Source organism: Urocitellus parryii, chromosome 2 (assembly GCF_045843805.1).
Source record: "Urocitellus parryii isolate mUroPar1 chromosome 2, mUroPar1.hap1, whole genome shotgun sequence".
Taxonomy (NCBI): Eukaryota; Metazoa; Chordata; class Mammalia; order Rodentia; family Sciuridae; genus Urocitellus; species Urocitellus parryii.
In genome coordinates, this window is record NC_135532.1 from 2636182 (window position 1) to 2656143 (window position 19962).

Below are 19962 nucleotides of genomic sequence, written 5' to 3' on the forward strand. Positions count from 1 at the left end.
TCACAGTGGAGGTGTCCCCCGGTCTGTCCTTCACTGGAACAGGGCAGAGTCCCCAAGGTGCATCAGGGAAGGAAAAGGGGCAAAGGCCTCCCCAGGGCAGGAGTGAGGCCCAGGCAAGTCCCCACAAGCGGAGTCTCAGTGGGTGGAACAGGCCACCTGGCGGGGGAGGGCTCTGCCAGGACTGGGCTCGGCCCGGCACTGCTATTGCCTTGGCACTGAACCTGTGACCAGGCATCTGAATTCAGCAGGCAACAGCTGCTCGACTTTTCCTGAGTGCTGGGCTCTGTGTGCTGGGACCTCAGTGAGGGCCAGGCAGAGGGAGGACAGGTAGGAGGGCCAGACTGGTGCCACTGCCTGGGAAGCGGCAGAGTTCCTCCCCCTGCTGTTAACGCCCGGAGTCGGGAGAGGCGGCTTGGGAGATGTGCGGATTTTTACAGGCCGAGTATCCCTTATCTAAAATGTCTGTGCTCAGAATCATTGCAGTGGGTGTTTCCAGGTTTTGAAATATTTGCATATACAGTATGAAGTACCTGCCCAAAGGTGCTTCAGATAAACCTCACACCCACAGACTGAGGTTAGCGCTAGACATGTTTAGATACTTGGACTGACTGTGACCGTCATGTGAGGTGAAGTGAATTTTCTTTTCTTTTTAAAAATTTACTTATGCGCAGGGCTGAGAATCGAACCCGGTGCCTCCCACGTGCTAGGTAAGTGCTTCACCACTGAGCTAGAACCCCAGCTCCAGAGTGGGATTCTCTACATGCGTTGTTATGTCCACACTCCAAAAGTTTGGGATTTGGGGCCATTCTGGATTTTGGACTGGGGATACTCCTCCTGTGTCCTAAACCCAGGGGGAGGGGATAGCCCTCTGCAGAGTGAGGTGGGCCCAGAAGGCTGGGTGGTGGCCCTGGTGCCCTCCCCTGCCCTTCTTGGCATTTCTCACCTTTCCATCCCTTCTGCCCACGAGCTCCTGGGAAACCGGAAGGCCCAGGGTAGCCCACACGTCCTTCTGCTCCTTTAAGACCAAACAGGTAACCTAAGGAGAAGACACGCAGAGTCAGGCACCTTGGCACATGACGCCTGCAGCAGGGGTGCAGGGCACAGACAAAAATACTGAGAGGTACTGAGTCCAAGAAAGTGTGTGGTTTCACAGCCATGTCACTTGGGTCCCAAGATTTCCACCCCTTCTAGTCCATGTGAAGGCCCCTCTAAGCACCCCGTAGATAGGATGATCTGGGTTCCCCTCGCCCTTCTCCTGGGTGGGTGCACAAGTGCTACCCCACCATCATTCCTCTGTGCCCGTTTACTCACGCCTCCTCGCGGAGTTAGTGTCATAATGTGGGTCCCTCATGACCAGTTGGGACTAGGTGTGGTCATTCTCACTGACTGACTTTGACCAGCCCATAACACCATCAATCAGGGTCAGGGTTTCTCTAAATCACTGTGGCCGTAGCGCCCCAACACCCAAGCAGGGCTAGCAGTGGAGGTGTGAGTCCATCTACTCTGGATCCCAAGATAGCTATGCTTACAGAAGAGTGCCACCTTGTGGTGACACAGGGCTGCACACCTCCAGGAGACTGGCTGGTGGACCCTGCTCGGTTTTGCTCCCTTGCTAAGACTAAGCATTTGTCCAGGTTCCCAGGAGTGAACAAGTCCCCAAGAGGGGACCTGTGCACCCACGAGGAGGAGGCCATTCAGTAAGCAGGAAGGAGAGGAAAACACCAATTTTAAAGAGTTTTGCCATGTGGTTGGAAAAATGGCACCAGGATTCCAGGGTCAGAAAGCTTCTTGGTGAGTTCAGATGTTCAGGGAAAGACGAATGGGTACTGGCTGATGTAATCTGGTCTTACTACACCTTGACACAATGTCATTCATTCTTTGAACACAGCCCAGTGCGGAGTCAAGCCAGCGTGTCCAGGAGCTACGGCACATGGGGACAGAGCCCAGATGTACCGGCAGCTGACATGCAGTCCGCGCTGTAGTGAACCAGCCAACATAGACTTCCAGGTAGGAAGAGCACTGTGAGCGACTGGCAGAGAATCAGGGGCCTCAGGAAAGTCTTTTCCGAGGAGGTGACACCAATTAAAATCCAAAGGGTGTTGGGGTCAGGACAGGCAGGGCACAGGGGATGTGTCCCAGAGGATGGGTGCATCTAAAGGGCTGGAGATGGAGAGTGCATGCAGGGTGCAGGGGAAATGGTCCAGGAGGTTTGGTTTTTATCCCCAGGCCAAAAGGAAGCCATTAAAGACCTGAAGGAGCAGGTCACATGACCCATTGTGAATTGGGTGTGGGGAGCCAGGTGCCCAGAGCAGCTGGTTCTGGCTGGAGCTCCAGGGGTCATGGAGGGAGTAGGGCACCAGGGAGTGGCAAGGTGGAGAGCTGTCTGGGGTGCTTGGGAGGTGCATGTGTCCGCTCTGCATAGAGTGCGGGGTCTGCACATCTGTGGTTCAGAGCACAGAAGCAGATGGGGGCAAAATGGGGGCCTGGCTGTGTGTGCTGATTCACGAAGGGAGGAGTGTGCCTGGGCGGAGGGCAGAGAATGGGGAGAACCCACCTCGGGAGCTCCATGCTACAGGAGCGGGGTGGGGAAGGAAGAGGTAACCAGGAGCCCCAGAAAGAGTGCTGGGGGGCCCTGGGCCAGTCATGGAGGGGGTGAGGAGGCCCCACCCTCTGCCTCCAAACAGGCCGGGTGGGCTCCGTGGGCTCCACCTGCTGTGTCCACCCTCCCCACGGTAATGAGGAGGGTACCACAGGGATAGTACTTCAGCCTCCCGACTCAGGGCCACCAGCATTTACAACTGGAGGCACACCAGTAAGGACAAAGATGAGTGGGACCCAGGAGGGCATCCCCAGGAGGAGGATCAGACACTTTGCAAACACAGTCACATAGGCAGAGTGGTGCCTGAGAGGCTTCCTCCCCCCTCCTGGTCGTCTTCCTAGTCCCATCTCCTTCCTAACTAGGCTTTGAGCCTGGATGCTCTCAGCAGAACAGTGGCATCCGGCTTACTCCAGAGCAGCAGGGAACACGGCCACTCGACTCCTCTAACTGACTTGGAAGTGAGAGCAAGCAACGGGTTTCACCCAGAAGGGAACCGACTTCAAGGCTCGATTTCACTGGAACTGTACAAAACTGGAAACTCTAGTTTTCATTCCTGGCCACACACAAAATAGGATGAAGTGCAGTTAACAACAGGAGTCCGACAATTTCATTCTGGGGGAAAAAAACAGAACTCCGGGGAAAAAGATCACTGATATTCAACTCAAGTGTACACACACACTTCTCTCTTTTTTTCTTTTGAGGTGGGGTCTCATGTTGACAGGCTGGCCCTGAACTCACAGTTCTGCTTCAGCCTCCAGAATAGCTGGGACTAAAGTGTGTGCCACCACGCTGGCCACCGACACTTGTAAAAGGTCATGGTCATTGTGGCTGGCTACTTTTTATATAAGGGGTTGCTAAAAAAAAATTTGTGTGTGGGGGAGATGTGAAACAATATCTATATCATGAGGGTAAGAATTTAAGTTGTATGCTTTAAAATTCTTTAGTTGATAAACTTTATGTGATATCATTCCATCTATTTTACACACTCCCTTATCAGTCTACAACATAGATCAGAATTTACTTGATGATCTGTGATTGACTTACACTGGTAAATTAGTAAATTGCAGATTTACTAAGCAAGATTGGATAGCATGGTTCGTGTCTATCAAAATGGAATTTGGTCACAGCAATCAATGGCTATCCTAGTCTTCAATCACAGCGACTTGTTTTTATGCTTTTATTTTAACATATATTCTGTTCCAAATAAGAGAAACTCAACAGATACTATTGACTTGGAAAGATAATTTGGCTATTATTGCAGATCCACATTAATAAATATCACATAATAGAAAATATTAAAGATAACATTGTTCAAACTCTTTGGCAAATTCATGACCCAGGGAAATATCTGTGCTTCAAACTTTTTGAAAAATGTAGAAACCTGTGGAAAGTAGAACTATGTGAAATTAAAAATTTACCATAAAAATATGAAATAGGTATGGAGAAGTCACTTGTGACTCTTAATAGAAGAAACACTTCTAAAACCTCCAATAAGTTTCCTTCTGGAGATTTCAAAGTATCTTCTAAAGCAATTAAAACCTCAATGTTTACATCTGAATTTAATGGAAATCCAACTCTATCCATTAGCAAATATGATGTTCATTCTCCCTGAAGATAGAAGCTAGTGAGAGATTACTGGAGGTGACAACAGAGAATTTAGAGTGAACTATTTTGAAAAGGAGAGGCTGTTACACTTTGGCCAGTGCCACACAGATAGGGTGTGACCTCCTATGTTCCTCCAGTGCCTCGTTGTCCAATCTCCTGGGGGACACAATGTTCCCATTAGGAATTTCAGAGTGTTGAAAGCGTACTGGATACTGAAGCTGAAAGCCTGCCCTTTTTGGACAGCAGGCCCAAGGCTGTGCACATTCTCAGCCTCCTGGGGCACAGCATTCTCAACACAGGAGAGCTCAGCAGCACTGAGGCTGGAAATGCCTCTTGGGCTAACCCTGGAGGTGTCGTGGGGCAGCTGGTGGGCTACCATCTCAAGCTTGTCTTGTATGAGCTGAGAACTGAGGAGAGGGGCTGCAGGTCAAGGAGTGGGCCTCTGCCCTGGAAGAAGGTGTGTGCAGTTGGCACACAGACCCGGGACAGGGCTTCAGCTCACATTTACACTGGCATCTCACCTGTTTGGCTGAGGCAGTAGTAACCAAAGTTCACTACATAAGAGCCACGTGACTGCAGCCACTCGACAGGCTGACCTGTGTCCACTCCTGTCCCAGCTGAATGAGTTCAGGATTATTTAGCAAAAAACTCCAAATAAAACCCTGCTGGGTTGGCTGGACCCAGAGGACCCAGCACTGGCCCACGCCTGCCTTTGGCGTCCCTCCACTCACCATCTGGTCCAGGTGGTCCGGCAGGCCCGGGGGCTCCTGGGAGACCGGGCTTTCCGTCAGCTCCGGGTGGGCCAGGGTAGAATGCAGGGATGCCAGGTTCTCCTTGGAAGCCTTTGGGTCCCATCTCCCCTGGGAGGCCTCTCTTCTCATCTGAAACCCACAGCATTAATCAGTGTCACAGAAGAGGGCGGCACGGGGTTCCTGGTGTTTAGGGCTGCGCTGATATTTACGTCCACAGAGCACCAGCAGGTGCAGCGGGGTTCACAGTCTAGTCAGTGACGCAGAGGTGGATGCCACCTTTAAAATGTCTTTAAAACGTCCCCTCTTCTCCCTCCAACAATGGCCTTTGATTGTGCCAACTTTCGGTGCCACAGTTCTGCACAACTCCTGTGTGCCTTCCGACCAGCTGATGGGACCAGGCTAGTTCCCAGTTGGTGGCACAGTCTAACGCAGCTGGGGGTCACTGTCACCTGCGTGAGGTTCCACACAGACACCACAACAGGCTGGCGTGGCTCGTGCCTGAGGAGCACCCACTCGTCACAGGAGCTAAGGCACTTGAATCCGAGGTCTGATGCCACCAGGCCCCTTACCTTCATCTCCAAAGGACAGGCCAGGGGGTCCTGTGGGCCCGGGGTCTCCTGGCTCACCGCGGCTTCCTGGCTCCCCATGAGGTCCTGGGAATCCTGGGTCACCTCTGGCACCTAGAACGGACAAGTCCCGGGGTAGGGTGAGCCTGTTGTGTGCAGACTGCAGCAGGCAGCACCTTCTCGCTGGAACTTATCTGCTGACTCTTCTGAACACAGAGGAGGTTCACATGTTCGGGAACTAGGGGGTTCTGGGTTTCAGGGTCTCATTCACAATCCAATGGGGGGTCTATGGGGGGGATTCCTGTCATTATGAACAGCACAGGGGCGCCGGATGCTGAGCGAGCGCTTGGAGTTTTCCAAGGTGGGGAAGGTTCTTTTGAAGGAGGAATCTGATACTGAGGGATCCCAGGGAATAGAAGGACAGAGGCGGAGGTCATTTGGAGCACGGCCTGAGTGTGGGAGCCCGAGTGGCGACCACCAGAGCCCATGACTCCACGGCCCCATGGCCCCTGCGTAGACCTGCTGCAGCCCCCTTCTACAGGCGAGAGAAGGGCCCCTGGAAAGGACATCAGCCACACTGTGTGCCCAGCTCCACTGCACTCGGCCTGACCGGGCTGGGCTGAGGGGTGTGGGGACAGGCTAGTGGGAAGTTAGGGGAGAGAGCAGCTGAGCCCAAAGCTCCATGGGAGGCAGAAGTGAGGACAGTAATTCCACAGCGCATCAGGCTCCAGAGGGGAGGCCAAGGGGCTGGCTCCTCTCCCCGGCTCTGCGCCCTCAGGGCTTCCTTCGGAGCTGGCAGATGGATAACAGGTGGACTTCCATCCCTACTGAACCACTGCTGAGCAGCATCCCTGTGTTCTCCAGCTGCCCCACAGTAAACTTTTACCACCTACATGTTTTTATAATCAGGAGAGAACAGAGGAGAAAACCACATTCTGTCACACACTATCAGTAATTTGGGGAAAAGCCACCACTCTGCATATGATCTTCCATCTTTTCAACCTTAAAACATTTTTTCTTAAAGTGAGATGAGGATTGGTGGCCCTCTTGAGCTGTGGGTGCGAGTGATTGAATTCCTTGCCTGTCCCTCTGCTTGTTGCATATGGCACTCAGGAGAGTCACTTGGCTTCCCCAAGCTTCAATTTTTCCCTCAGAAAGATGGAGCTGAGAGTCACCCAGCTCACAGGGCCATTGGGAGGGGTGAACAGATTGACAGGTGCAATCAGAACCACCTGGAACAGTGGCTTGGCACAACGCACATGCTCTAAAGAGTCTCCATTGTCACAGTAGCAGAGCATCTGCGAAGACGCCTGTTTTAGCTACTTGGAATCCTTTCCTTCAGCACAAACCCCTCTCCTTTCTGCATTTCCACAAGCCCATGCAAGGCTGCCTTGTAACGAGACACCCCACCCGGAGGACTCTCTCCAGAGGTGACCTTCTGCTCTGCCACTCTGGAATGCAACTCAGTCACATTCCAGCTACCAAAAGCCAGGAGCATCTTCCCCTGGAGAAGAGGGCAGTGGACGCATTTCTACATCTGCATGTGGGCAAAACTGAATTTCCAACCATCCCTCTTTCCGCCTGAAGGCCAGGCACACAGAGTGGGGTGGGGGAACTGAATGGGCCCTGAGCTCTCAGTCAGCCATATTTTTGATAATGCAAAAGATCACGTTAACAGTGATTTAAAAATCATGTGCCCAAGGCCTCAAAAGCAATGTTTTCATTTTATCAAGATCACAGGTCCTGGGCTGGGGTTGTGGTCAGAGGTAGAGCGCTCGCCTGGTATGTGCGAGGCACTGGGTTTGATCCTCAGTACCACATAAAAAAATAAAGATATTATGTCTACCTATAACTAAAAAAAAAAAGAAAACGAAAAAGAAAAAGATGACGAATCCTCAATCAAGTCTAGCCAGCCGTCGGTGCTGTCTTGGAATTTGTGTTTACAGACACTTTAGATACTGTGGGTGGGAAGGTGGGTCACGGGTGCTGAGCGCAGTCCTCACAGCAGGCTCATGGGTGGCTCCAGGCCCACAGAGATACGTGTTCAGGGTGCTCACCAGCCCTGGGGGGCAGCTGCTGTCGGATTTCCTGAGTGATATTCTAGATAGTAAAACCAGAACCTGTGCGTCACGTACACCCCTGGAAGGCAGTGAGGCCCGTCAGGCAGACAGAGGTTGGTTCCTGTGATACTCCCGGGCCCTGCGGGAAGCTGTGCCTCAGGCTGTGTCTGAAGCTGCGTTCTCAATACTTTGTTTGGTTTTGCTTGGAAAAATCTGTCTTAAAATTTCATGACTCTGTGTCTTTGGCAGAAGGAAGTATGCGTGTGATGCTAAATCATTCTGGGGAAATTTTCCTACCAACCTTTAGCCAGGGAAGGATGAGGCGAGTAGGCAGGTGGTCCTGGGGGACCCTGGTCACCTGCTTCCCCCTGGAGAGAGAACAGGAGAAAGTGAGAAGGGCCTTCTGGGCTTCCATAACTACACATTTCCAAAGAATCAAGGTGGAGATGGAGTCAGGTGGGCAGGGCGACTATTCTGACCAGTCCACCCACAGCCTGTTCCTGCGGCCACGTCTCTGCTGCGTGGTGGTGAAGCCCGGTGCCCCACTGCCAGCCAATGCACCAGAGGGAACAGTAGAGGCACGTGCCAATTTCATTGTGAAACACTAACAGAACACCAGCAATGGCCAGGGGACAGTGTGTCCCACAGGCCAGACCAGCAGTGTGGTGACATCTGGGCATCCAGAGACGGGGAGTGGGGAGGGGTTGTGGCAGCACCTGAGGTCCTGCTCTCACCAGATACATGTCAGAGGGAAGGCCCAGCTCACCCCACTGGTCCTCAGAATTAGCCAGACAAGCTGTACCCTCCCCCAGAGCCAGGGGCCCTGTGCTGTGTTGTGACTACAAAACCCCCTCCCCACAGCCTGCTGGACCTCTCTCTCCTGGGGCAGCCTGGGTGGCCCTCTAGGGCATATGGCACCCTGATCCTGGGCGAGGAGTCCATGTGGCTAAGGAGCGGTCAAGGGTCTCCTCCGACCAGGGCTGGGCGCTGCGTGTTCCCCAGCTGCTTAGGGTGGGTGCCTCCTTCTCCAGTGGCGGGCCGGACCTCATCAGAGGAAAGGCTGCAGAGGACTCACCTTGGGTCCGCGGGGCCCATCCGTGCCCTGGTAGCCGTCCAGCCCGCGGCTTCCCTGCGGAGAGAGGCTTGCTTTTCATTTTGATCTAACATAGAACTTTAAAAAGTGACCATGGCTTCACTATTATAGCTAGAAAAATTAACAGTGATCAGCTGAACCCCTGACTATCCGGTGTGTCTTCCATTTCCCCTGAGTTTAGATCCAGAAATACCTTTTTAGAGTCTCTTTGTTTAAACCAGGACCCAAAGTCCAAATTTGGCATTTGGCTGCCGGCTTCTCAGTTCTCTTTTAGCTCATAACTTTTTTCTCCCCTTCCCCTTTCCTTTCTTTCTTTATCTTTTTGTTGTTGCTGTTGTGGGAAAACCTGGACCATTGTGCTGCCAATGTTCCCATTGCTTTGGGTGTTGCTGTGGGTGCGGGGGTCTGCCTCCCTTCCTGCGTTCTTCTCCCCTGGTCACTAAGGCTGGGGGCTGGTCAGTCCAGGAGCTGCTCAGAGGAGGCCAGCTCTTTCTGGTGCACTGGGTACCAGGGTGCCAGGAGCCCCACGCCAGTGATCTTGTGGCTGAACAGTGGGCTCCGGTGTTGATGCCAATCCAGCTGCTAGAATCTTCCCAAGACGGGATTTGAACATTAGCCCTTAACACCAAATACAAGTATTAAAATCTCTTGAGAATTCTCCTCTTTGTTAAAAAAAAAAAATGACTCTAATGTTGCTTCCTAATTCTCTTGAATATTTACTGAAGGAAGAAGTTCACCGTGGTGGTGGTATCACGAGGTAACAGGATGGATTAGAGCTTCCTGGAGTCACTCCTCATTACAGGCTTCCTCTGGTACAGTCCCCGACCTCAGGACAGTGCAGCCTGAGGCCCCGAGGACTCGATGGGGCTCTTTCACAGGAGATTGGAGTCGCCACAGCCGTGTTGCTGGGCGCTCCAGGAGAGGCGGACGTCCGCTTCCCACTGCAGACCTGCGGCTCACGTGGGAGGACCCACACGAGGTGGAGCTGGCTCCGAAAGCGGTCAGTGTCGTGACTTTCAAGGGCAGAATAACCCACGTTAGGGAAAGTCACTAGGCAGAAGTCCCCAGGGACTGGCAGAAACAAGCTCCTGAAGGACTTTATGATGACAGGCGTCTTCCAAAGAGACCCTGATGCTCCAGTAAACTGCCTCCCGCAGTCTAAACAGGCCTCGGGCTCAGTGGGCGCCTTCCCAGGTCGGCGGCCCAGGGAGCGTGGGTTAGGCCAGACGGGACTCACAGGGCCGCCTGAGATGTCTCCGCCCGTCAGCCTGAAGGCCAGCGGACTGTGGTGCGGAACCGCACCTGCAGTCCCGTGTCACCACCCGGCCTCTCCAGCAGTGACTGCCGCAGGAGCTGGGCCGACGCTCTTGAGCGGAACCTGGTAAGCTAGGGCCCTGCTGCCCACTCTGGGTCAAGGGACAGCCCGGACTCCAGCCAGTTCTGATCCAGGTCTCATGGTCCCGCTGACTTGAGGCGGTGAGGGGGCTTCTGCCAACACTCCCGGCAGCCGTCACTGGCTGGTGTCCCTCCAGGGCCTCAGGTGCTGGCGAGCACTTTTTACGATAACTCTAGTGTGAAAAGCCTTTACTCAGTTACTAAGTTTGCCGTAGAAAAAGGAGGGAGACGATCTCGAATTGCTCAGAAAAGTTAACACAACCCGGAAAAGTTAACTTCTCCCATCCCCCGGAGAAGGTTCGGACTAACCCCAGCTCTGTGATGGCAGTGGGGGTCGATGGCTTTGGTGTCATGCGGGGAGCCCACGTCTTCCCAGAATGCACTTCTCCCTTGGTCCCCTGCTTTGATGCGTGGTATTTGTTAGCGTCCACTGCTGTTCCTTGGAGTGGCTTCTGGCTACTTGCTCTTTGTTATTGCATAAGACCAAACCATAAGCACAAGATCAGGGTGACCTGGGGAGGCGCGGGCGCTGCACAGACACCCAGCCACCTGGCCTGCAGTGCAGCCTCTATATACATTTTTACAGCCAAGTAAACTATTCCTACAGTCCACTTAGCCACAGACGTCTGCATCTTCCCATGTCACAGCAACTGCAGAGAGGAAGCTGGAAGGGTGGTCGGCCTTCCTCATGCCTGACCATGCAGGTGGCCAGGGCCTGCTGGGCCTCTTATGGCTCAGGGACTTCTGGGTTCTAGGGGCAGCTATGTCGAATCACCTTTTGAAACAACTCAATTCCTATGTGTTGGGTGCAGAGAACCGATCATAACTGATTTCACTAGCATGTGGCAGGCAACCTGGGAACTGGCAGTGACCTCTGAGGACAGGGGTGGGCAGGGTGGGAGACTGTCGAATATGGAGGCCTGCTTTGGTCTCCGTCTGTCAGCCAGCCTCGTCCCTGGCAGCCCTTTGGCTGTGAGCTGACCACAGGACCCGTTGGCTGTAGCATGGACAGCTGTTGCCCTGGAGTGCTCATAGTGAGTACTGAAAGGAAGTACTCAGAGAAACTAGCTCTATGTGTTCTTTCTCATATGATCTAGTGTTTATGATTTTAAACCTGATCCAGAATCATAGTACATTTTTCACATAACATTTCCCCCTAAAAACCTGCCCACCCAAACACATGATCAAAATAACTGTTTGGGTTATCATTGAACATAAAACATCAAAGTGTGTGTTGATCTATAAAAAAATATATCAACCTCGGGGACTGAGCTGACAGCCTTCCTAAGAGTGACAACGATGATGTAGAAGGGGATGAGGTCCAGGGAGGCAGCCAAGCAATGAAAGTCTTGGGGGAGGGATCAGTGGAAGAACTGAGAGGCTGATTTGCAAGAAAAACCCCAAGAAAAATGGCAAAAATCTAAGTTTTGTGAGTGAAAGGCTTATTGATGCCACTGTCAATGCAGGGAAAGATGTGCCTCTGGGACCAACGTTCTTTTCTGCAATGCCGTGCTTATTCGAAGGGCCTTTGTAAGAGATCTCAGGTCCAGAGCAGACTGTTTGACGCAGCAAACTTACTTTCTGTCCTGGGGATCCTTTCTCTCCGTCGAAGCCAGAAGGGCCCTGGGTTGAACAGAAAACAGCAATTAACAGCTCAGAACACGAAACAGAAATTTCTAGAGGTAGATATTTTGGTACTTGAGGAGGATCAAAACCACCAAATTCAACACCAAGAACAAACCACCAAATATAATTCTCCCTGCTTCAGAAGGTAGGGTGGGGTTGTGCAGAGATCTGACCATGGTAAGACGGGAAAAGGAACAGTCACCACTTAGGGGAGCAAGCTGCCCTTCCTATGAGAGGCTCCCAAACACCTGGAGCCCTGTTTTCTAAAGGGGAGGTCATGCTGGCCACACCGTCATCCAATGCACCATTTCTGCTGCTTAAGGAAACATGGAAGAACGCACAGAGGTGCACAGTGAATACAGAAGACTCCTGGACCCAGTGTTCTGCAAGTCTCTCTTCTTACTCAGAGACCATGTCTTTTTCATGGTAATGACTGCCAGATAGTCAGCAAGACCCTCCTTCTCCTCTCCCTGGGCCCAGGACTCTGACCACACTTCCCTACCTGTGACTGAATCTGGAGGTGGCCAGGGGCTTTCAGGATGCTGCTCTGAAGGTGGTATCTACATCTCCTGCAGGATCCTCTACCAGGGACATTTTTTCTTCTTTTTTTTTTTTTGGCGGGGGCGGGGGGTATTGGGGATTGAACCCCAGGGGTGCTTAACCACTGAAACATATCCTCAGTCCTTATTTTTTTTTAAATTTTATTATTTTTTTATTGGTTGTTCACAACATTACAAAGCTCTTGACATATCATATTTCATACATTAGATTGAAGTGGGTTATGAACTCCCAATTTTACCCCAAATGCAGATTGCAGAATCACGTCGGTTACACATCCACAATTTTACATAATGCCCAATTAGTAATTGTTGTATTCTGCTACCTTTCCTATCCCCTACTATCCCCCTCCCCTCCCCTATCCTCAGTCCTTATATTAATTTTTTAAATTTTGAGACAGGGTCTTGCTAAGTGCTTAGGATCTCACTGAGTTGCTAGGGCTGGTCTTGAATTTGAGGTCCTCCTGTCTCAGGCTCCTAGTTGCTAGGATCGCAGGCATGCACACAGCACCAGCGACTTTGTTTTTTATAGTGTTGGGGATGGAACACATGCTGGGCAAGCACCTACCACTGAATTCCATTGCCCTTTTATATTTGTTTTGAGACAGGGTCTTTGATGAGTTGCCCAGGCTAGCCTTGAACTTGTGATCCTCCTGCCTCACTCCCCCAGTAACTGAGATTACAGGTATGTGCCACCACACCTGGCACTAGGGACATTCTCGTTGTACTCCTGGGGCAATCAGAAATCAATCTGTGTTCCACACACGACATTTTTGGTTATCAAAGACTAGATGAGCCTAAAATGACACAATGTTTGGGTCTGGTCCCCTCCCTCCAGGTGGGGTGCACAGTTTCAGAAGCTCCAGTGTTGGGTGAAGGTGAAGGGGTGAGGGGCTGCAGAGATGACCGTCCTGGAGCAGGGTGTCCAGTGAGGAGGCCGTGGGGGGGGGGGCGTCAGAACAATGGTAACACACTGCGCTTTCTGCTCACTTTTCTTTTTCTTCTTTTTTTTAGCTACACATGGACACAATATCTTTATTCTGTTTATTCATTTGCTATGTGGGGCTGAGGATTAAACCCAGTGCTGCACATGTGCGAGGCAAGTGCTCTGCTACTGAGCCACAGCCCCAGCCCCTGCTCACTTTTCTTATGAGCCTAAAACTGCTCTAGAGAAACAAAGTCTATTCAAAAAGCCAAATAGACAGACATCCCCAGTTATAAAACTCAGCTCACCCGTGGTCCTGAGAAGCCGACGATGCCTTCCTCTCCCTTCACGGAGATGCCCTACGAGAGAGCAGAGTGGCATGAAGGGCTGCCCTTCCCAGCCCCAGAGCCCCACATCCTCCATGACATGAGGGTGCTGGGAAAGCCCCCCAGTGTGCCTGGATGACACGAGGTAGGCTGGTGGGATGGATGAGAGAGAGGGCAGAGACCAGAGGCCAGCCCACCCCCTCCCAGCCCACCCGCAGCCCACACTTCTGCCTTAGAACTTCAAATAAGGTGGACTGGCCAGGGCTTGTCGTGCAAAAGGAGGGCGCTCTAAAAACATTTTCTGGAAACCCAGAGTGTGACGATGACTACTCCCTCCTTGCCTGGACAAGCAGAAGCCAACCCCAGAGCACAGGGCTGTCAGGACCGGCTCACTCCACCTGTCAGCAGGAGCCCGAGACCCAAGGGAGAAAGGCACTGGCCACCGCGCCGGCCTCCGAGCTTACCTTTATGCCCGGCTCCCCCCGGCTTCCCTTTTCGCCCTGCAGAGAGCGTGAAGAAGAAGAAATACGCATTGATTTGTGAACAGCAATACCTGACACTTGATCAGGAATAGGAAGTAAAAAGTCTTTAATAAAACTTTAAACCATTACTACAAATGAACCGTAGCCACTAATTCCCCGAATTTGCAGCTTCAAAAATCGAATGGAAACAAAAGTGTTAGTTTTAGATTTTTTTTTAAAATATTTTTTGGTTGTGGATGGACACAATATTTATTTATTTATTTTGCATGGTGCTGAGGATCCAACCCAGTGCCTCACACAGGCGAGTGCTCTGCCACCGAGCCCCCGTCCCAGCCCCATTATTCTAGACTTTTACAAGATAAACCAAATCATGTGTGGTTCCCGACACGACTGAAAGGTGGCCTCTCTCCCATCCATGAGGATTCCTCTGTCACTCACGAGTTACAGGTGTCTCAGCATCTGTGCCAGTGTCACCCTCCACGCCTCAGTGGTGCAGTGGGAGGGACACTCAGGGAGGATCCCCGAGGATGGCATTCATTTGAATGAGGCAGGACCAGGAAGGTCCCCGAGGAAAAGACGTGCTTGGAACATATTAAAAGCTCAAGCAACAGTGGCTTTAGGAAGCAGCACTGATTTTGTTTCACTCTTTTTGACTGGCGAGGTCCTTGGTCCCTGGGTCTTCTGACACTTGGGCTCCTGTAGCTCATGACTGCCCCCTGCAGGCCGGCTTGGAACCCACCCCCTCTTCTTGGAAGGTTGAGCCCCTCAGCTTGGCCTGGACCTGCCTGGTCCCTCCTCTGCAGCTGGGTCTAACTGCACACAGACCTGCCCACCACCTCCAGGCCACGTTTGTCAATGGTCACTTATAAGTGCCCAGGGCCACAGCTGGCTAGATTGGTTCCTTCCTGCAGTCATGGCCCTGCTGGCCAATCTCACCTATGACCCAGGACCCAGACCTCCTCATGTGGCGAGGGAGTTGGGGACTAACCCCTTGCACGGGGCCTCCTTGCTTGCTCCAGCTTCCTGGCCTCAGTGAGCCCATCTCCCCCTGACCCAGACAGGCAGGCCCAGAGAGTCCTGCCTGAGCCAGGGAGGGCAGAGTGCAGCTCCATTCCAGAACTGGAGTGTGCTTTTAGTCCCACAAGAGGCCAACAGAAGAAAAGGGAAAGTATCGTAAACTGATTCAAAAGAAAAGGTGCTTCAGCCGAGCTAAGAAGAAAGCAGGTTTCATTTGTGTAATATGACCTTTTGCTCAGATGGATCTGTGATCCTGGCTTTGAATCATGCTATGGCCATTAACCTGTGTCTACCTCCCATACCTAAGGAGAGACCTGTTTCCTCAGTGGGTTCTCATGTGGCTTTGCATCCGCAGTTGTTTGAGAGGAAGGGTGAAGCCGTTTCTCTGTGGGCCTGGGAACTGTCTGGGCGCCTCAAGGGCACTGGGAGGGCCGGCGGCAAGGCCTTCCCTACGCGGGAAGGGACTGAATGCAGTTGAGGGAAGTTGCCTTTTCCCCTCTCTTTTCCTCTAGTGCCACTGGGAAAAGAGTCACCCTCTTTACCTTGTACTGATCCGGGTGGATGGTCGTCCTGGTGGGCCCCACGATGGGGTGGAGGGTGTCTGACGGGATTCCGTTGGGTCCTGGCAGTCCTACATCGCCCTGAGTATTCAGCAAGAGAAGCCATTGTGAATTGAAAGAGGAGCCGGAGGCTTGGATGGCAGGACAACCCACCACCACACTGCTTTTAATTTTAGCATGTTGCCACCTGTATACCTACTTTTCAGTACAATGATCCTAAAATAAAATGATCCTAACAGCATGACCCTAAAATGAAATTCTTTTTGTCCCACTTTCACAAGTAGTTGTTTAGCACCTATGCATCAAAACTGCGTGGACTGTCAAGTTGCGGACTGCATTTCCTTCTCTGGAATTCCCTTCTTGTGATGAACTTCTGCACATGGAAACTGCTAGGTCTGAGGGATAACGTCTTGAGGGCTCCTGATGTCAGCCACTACAGCTTGCCAAGACGACCCCAAGAAATAAGAAATGCCTGAAAAATGGAAGGCTAGTCCGGTCTTAGCACCACCCCACCAGCTAAGGGTGTTCTATGTAATAAAAAACTGTCTCAAATAAATCTATCATCTCAAGTTTGAGCCTAGTGATCACCAATAGAAACACCAGCAAACTGAAATGCTGTATCAGCTGTCAAGAGCAGCACTCGACAATGAATTCTGAACATCCACTAACGTGTCTTTTAAATACTGAAAACTGTCCCTCTCCTTGGTCTACTGGGACCTTGGTATTGTCACTAGTGGTTTGAATTAGCCCTCTGTAAGTTACAGACGTTCAGTTAATTTCCACTGTATCTAATGACCATTCTCTCCTTCCATTAATGATTTCTTCCCATATTTTTCTTTTTTAAATTTTCATCTTGGCATATATTTCAGCATGTGGGAAGCAGTCCCATTTTGTTTGCTCTATTTTTGTGTTTGGAAATTCAGTGTTTTTCCTTTGAGACTTCTTTCATGCTCTTCATGCAAAAAACCACGTCTTCACGTCTGAGCAGTACTTAGTTCCACTCAGTGTGCAGCTCAGCCCAAAGCAGAATGGAGACAGAGTGGCCCTGCTCACACAGCCAGGACCCAGGTGAGTGCCCTGGGCATGGGGGGCAGCTCGAGGTGTGGGCGCCTGCTCTTCTCTGAGGCCAGGAGTCCTTGAATCTCAGCACTATCAGGAATGATAAAAGCCATAGGGTCCTTGCTCCTGCCTTTGAGGCCAGCAAGCACCACTGACACCCGCCCCTGAGATGGTGCCATGTCACCTCTGGTCCTTGACTGAGTCCCTTTGGCACCCTGGGTTTCCATTGTTAGAAGACACATTCACTAAATGCCTTTGCTTCCCAGCTGGGCAGTCTGGGGTCACAGCACTGTGTCAGAGGCCTAGGCCAACCTGGACAGCTTGTGTCATGACTCACTCATCTGTGACCACCCTGAGAACTGGCCCTAGACAGTGGTCGCCTCCCATGTGGCGGATCACCTCCCGTCTCCGTGTCAACCTCGGTAACTGATGGCGACGCAGCTGTGCAAATCTCCCAGGGTGGCTTACCTTCTCACCCTTCTGTCCATAGAAGCCCAGGCCTCTGTTGCCCTGGAAAGATCAATGGCTTTTGTGAGTTTTTAAGTCAATAATCACAGTGAAATAAAACTCTGTTTTTAGAAGAAGAAACCCAAAACCTGCCTACGTGCACGGCACTGAGCCACGGGACCTGCAGAGGACTCGGGCTGCGGCTCCCAGGGGCCGACTGACCGTCAGGTCCTCTGACTGGGCCTCAGGGACCGGAGCTGAGGCTGGTGGCACCTTTGGACCCTCTCTCGGAGCCCACTGCCTCTCCGGGGAGACCAGCCCCTTCATTCGCTCCATTCCCTATGTGAAGGTCACTCTTTTTCCCATTCTCATTTCCTAGAAGCATTTCCTATCTTTTGGGGGGATTTAAAATCAGTCTAAATGTAATGGTTAAGGTGACTCTTAGTGTTGGCCCACTTTCACCCTCCTTTGCCCAAGAGGCAGAATCGGGCCCTGAGCCAGCCCCAAAGTGGAGCAGCCTGGTGGGGAACCGGCCCACACCGGTGTGGGAGCGGAAACGTGAGAGGCTGCCCCGAGTCCCCACACAGAGACCAGCTCTCTCCTGTCACTCCCAAACAGCTGGGCCTCATTCCCGGGTCTCCGTCTTCCCACAGTGAGAAGGGTCACGCGGAGCCCTCTCCGTCTTCCTCTCCGCAGTCTACCGTCCACCCCCTCCCATGCCCAGGGCTTTTCTGAAAATGAAAACCAAGCCTTTAATTAATTGTTGCTCTTTGCTTCTTTCCCACCTGGCTGGGAGCTGAAATCAAAGCACAGAAGAGCAGCCTGGCTAGATCAGAAGGCCATTTGGTCCCCTGTGGTCCTCTCTGCCTCCTGGGCTGGCTGTCAAAGTCACCAGGAAGTGACTTGGCTGGGTGAGAATTTGGGTCCCCACAGTCCTCTCTGCTTCCTGGATGGCTGTCAAAGTCTCCAGGAGGTGACCTGGCTGGGGTGAGGATTGGGTCCCATGGTCCTCTCTGCCTCCTGGCTGGCTGTCAAAGTCTCCAGGATGTGACGTGGTGGGGTGAAGAGGGCTGCCTGTCTGCTGTGGCCAGTGCAGATCTGAGGCCTGCTGGGCCTGGGGGCTGCTGCTTCTCTGGCCACCCCACCAGCTTCTGCTGCCGCTGCTCTTGGCCTGGGGCCTCCCACCCTGCTCTTGGCCCGGCAGGCGAGTCCAGCAGCTCAGTGAGCACCAGCTGCAGCCAAGTCTTGTCAGAGGTCATGGGAGATTGGGGGGCAGGAGGGGGTGTGGCTGTTGTGTCACCAGGTGACATGGAAACGGGACTTCAGGTGGAGCTGGCACGGGACAGTGAGGGGTGGCAGGCCCTTATCTGGAGGGGAGGCAATGGTGGCTCCTGGAGGTACCCCACAGTGCCAGTGGGAGTCTCTGATGGGGCGAGTCTGACCAACGCTTCCCTCATCACCCTGGTCAGTGCGGAGGCTCCCCCAGCTCTCCCAGGTCAACGAACCCTGGCTCTGTTCTCCACGCTTCTGACAAACCACCTATTTGGTTGTGCTTCTACCAACGTAAATCCTGCTGTGAGGAACACAGGATGGCAAGGGCTCCACTGACCTGGGCAGCACTGGGCACATATGTCCCCAGAGCCCATCAGACTCCAGAGACAAGCGTCCCCGGCCTCCCACAGTGCACATGGCTACCACCTTCCCACTCCCCCAAATCAGCCCTGAAGACAACTCGAGCTGCCCCTGGGCTGTACTGTGGCATGATTGCTGACCCATAGCCACCAGGGTGACTTTCATAGGGTATCAGGAATGTGCTGACCGACCAGCACACAACAGACCATTCACATTCTTCACCTGGGAACCGGCCCAGGACTCCTGCTGCCCCACAGGACCTGTGCTCACAGTTGAACCTCGAGTCTTAAAAACCTGCGTATTTACTTTTACCATAATCTAAACAGTAATAGCTGTCAACCAAGTGTCCTATGGTGAACACACCCACAACCTGAGCCCTCCCTTGTCCTGGTCCCCCAAAACTTACTGGCTGTCCTTTGGGTCCAGGGGGTCCGGGTGGTCCCTGCACAAATAAAAAGACATCTGTGAACTGATTTCTTGATCCTAGGACCCAAGCAACCTTTGCTGGGAGCTATGTTCATGAGAGCGACTCTTCCCAAACATCCTCATCTCCTTTTCTCCCAGTCTCTGCCAGGGACTGAGACGACAGCATCTCGACGCTCGTCTTTGGCTGGAGACGGTTTCCTGTGAGAAGGTCCCCTTCACTGCAGGAAACCTCCCCTTGTCTGGTTGAGGCCTGAGTGTCTTACTGCTAAAAGACCAGGAGCGTGGGAAAGGCGGAGACCCCTCGGGGTGGCCAGGTGTCCCGTGGGCCCCACGTGCAGGTGCTCGTCACCTGGCTCTCTTACCTGAGCTGCAGGAGGGAGTAACGTTGACCCCCACTCAGAGGGCCAGGGCCATTTGGCTAGTGACATCCAGCATCCTGCCTCTGCGATGGCCACGGCCAGGTGGGACAGACTTCCGCACCAGGCCTGGCCCAGGAGGAGCCCATCTCCTCTTTAGTGACCTGTGGGACTTTGGTCCACTTTGCCCACAGATGACAGGTCCTTTGTCACATGGTAGGCATGGGGCTGGGAGAGTTTATGCGCCAACGGAAGGGCACCGATGGGAGCCAGGTCCAAATCATCTGCCATGGTCGGCAGTGAACCAGAGACCACAGACTTTGAGTCCTTATTCTTAAACCTCAACAGTAGCAAAACATATGCAAAAAAATGCCCTGCTCTGTGTTGGTGACTTCTAAGGTGACAGGAGCTGCAGGCTCCGTGAAGCAGTTCTCTACGGGCATTTCAACCAGTGGCCTCTGGGGGTGACCCGACAGAGG

The 19962-nt window shown here is 52.6% G+C and overlaps 1 protein-coding gene across 1 annotated transcript in view; it reads right to left on the reverse strand.

Annotated features, from left to right (window-relative positions):
• Col4a2 (collagen type IV alpha 2 chain) overlaps positions 1 to 19962 on the reverse strand; it is a 147240-nt gene that overhangs the window by 30265 nt on the left and 97013 nt on the right. Inside the window, exons 11-21 of the mRNA XM_026399516.2 lie at positions 19108 to 19143; positions 17091 to 17132; positions 15546 to 15644; positions 13969 to 14004; positions 13487 to 13537; positions 11649 to 11693; positions 8658 to 8711; positions 7884 to 7950; positions 5526 to 5636; positions 4936 to 5085; positions 944 to 1036 (exon numbers count right to left, since the gene is read on the reverse strand). Of these exons, the coding sequence (XP_026255301.1) occupies positions 944 to 1036; positions 4936 to 5085; positions 5526 to 5636; positions 7884 to 7950; positions 8658 to 8711; positions 11649 to 11693; positions 13487 to 13537; positions 13969 to 14004; positions 15546 to 15644; positions 17091 to 17132; positions 19108 to 19143 (784 nt within the window). The remainder of the gene's footprint in view (positions 1 to 943; positions 1037 to 4935; positions 5086 to 5525; positions 5637 to 7883; positions 7951 to 8657; positions 8712 to 11648; positions 11694 to 13486; positions 13538 to 13968; positions 14005 to 15545; positions 15645 to 17090; positions 17133 to 19107; positions 19144 to 19962) is intronic.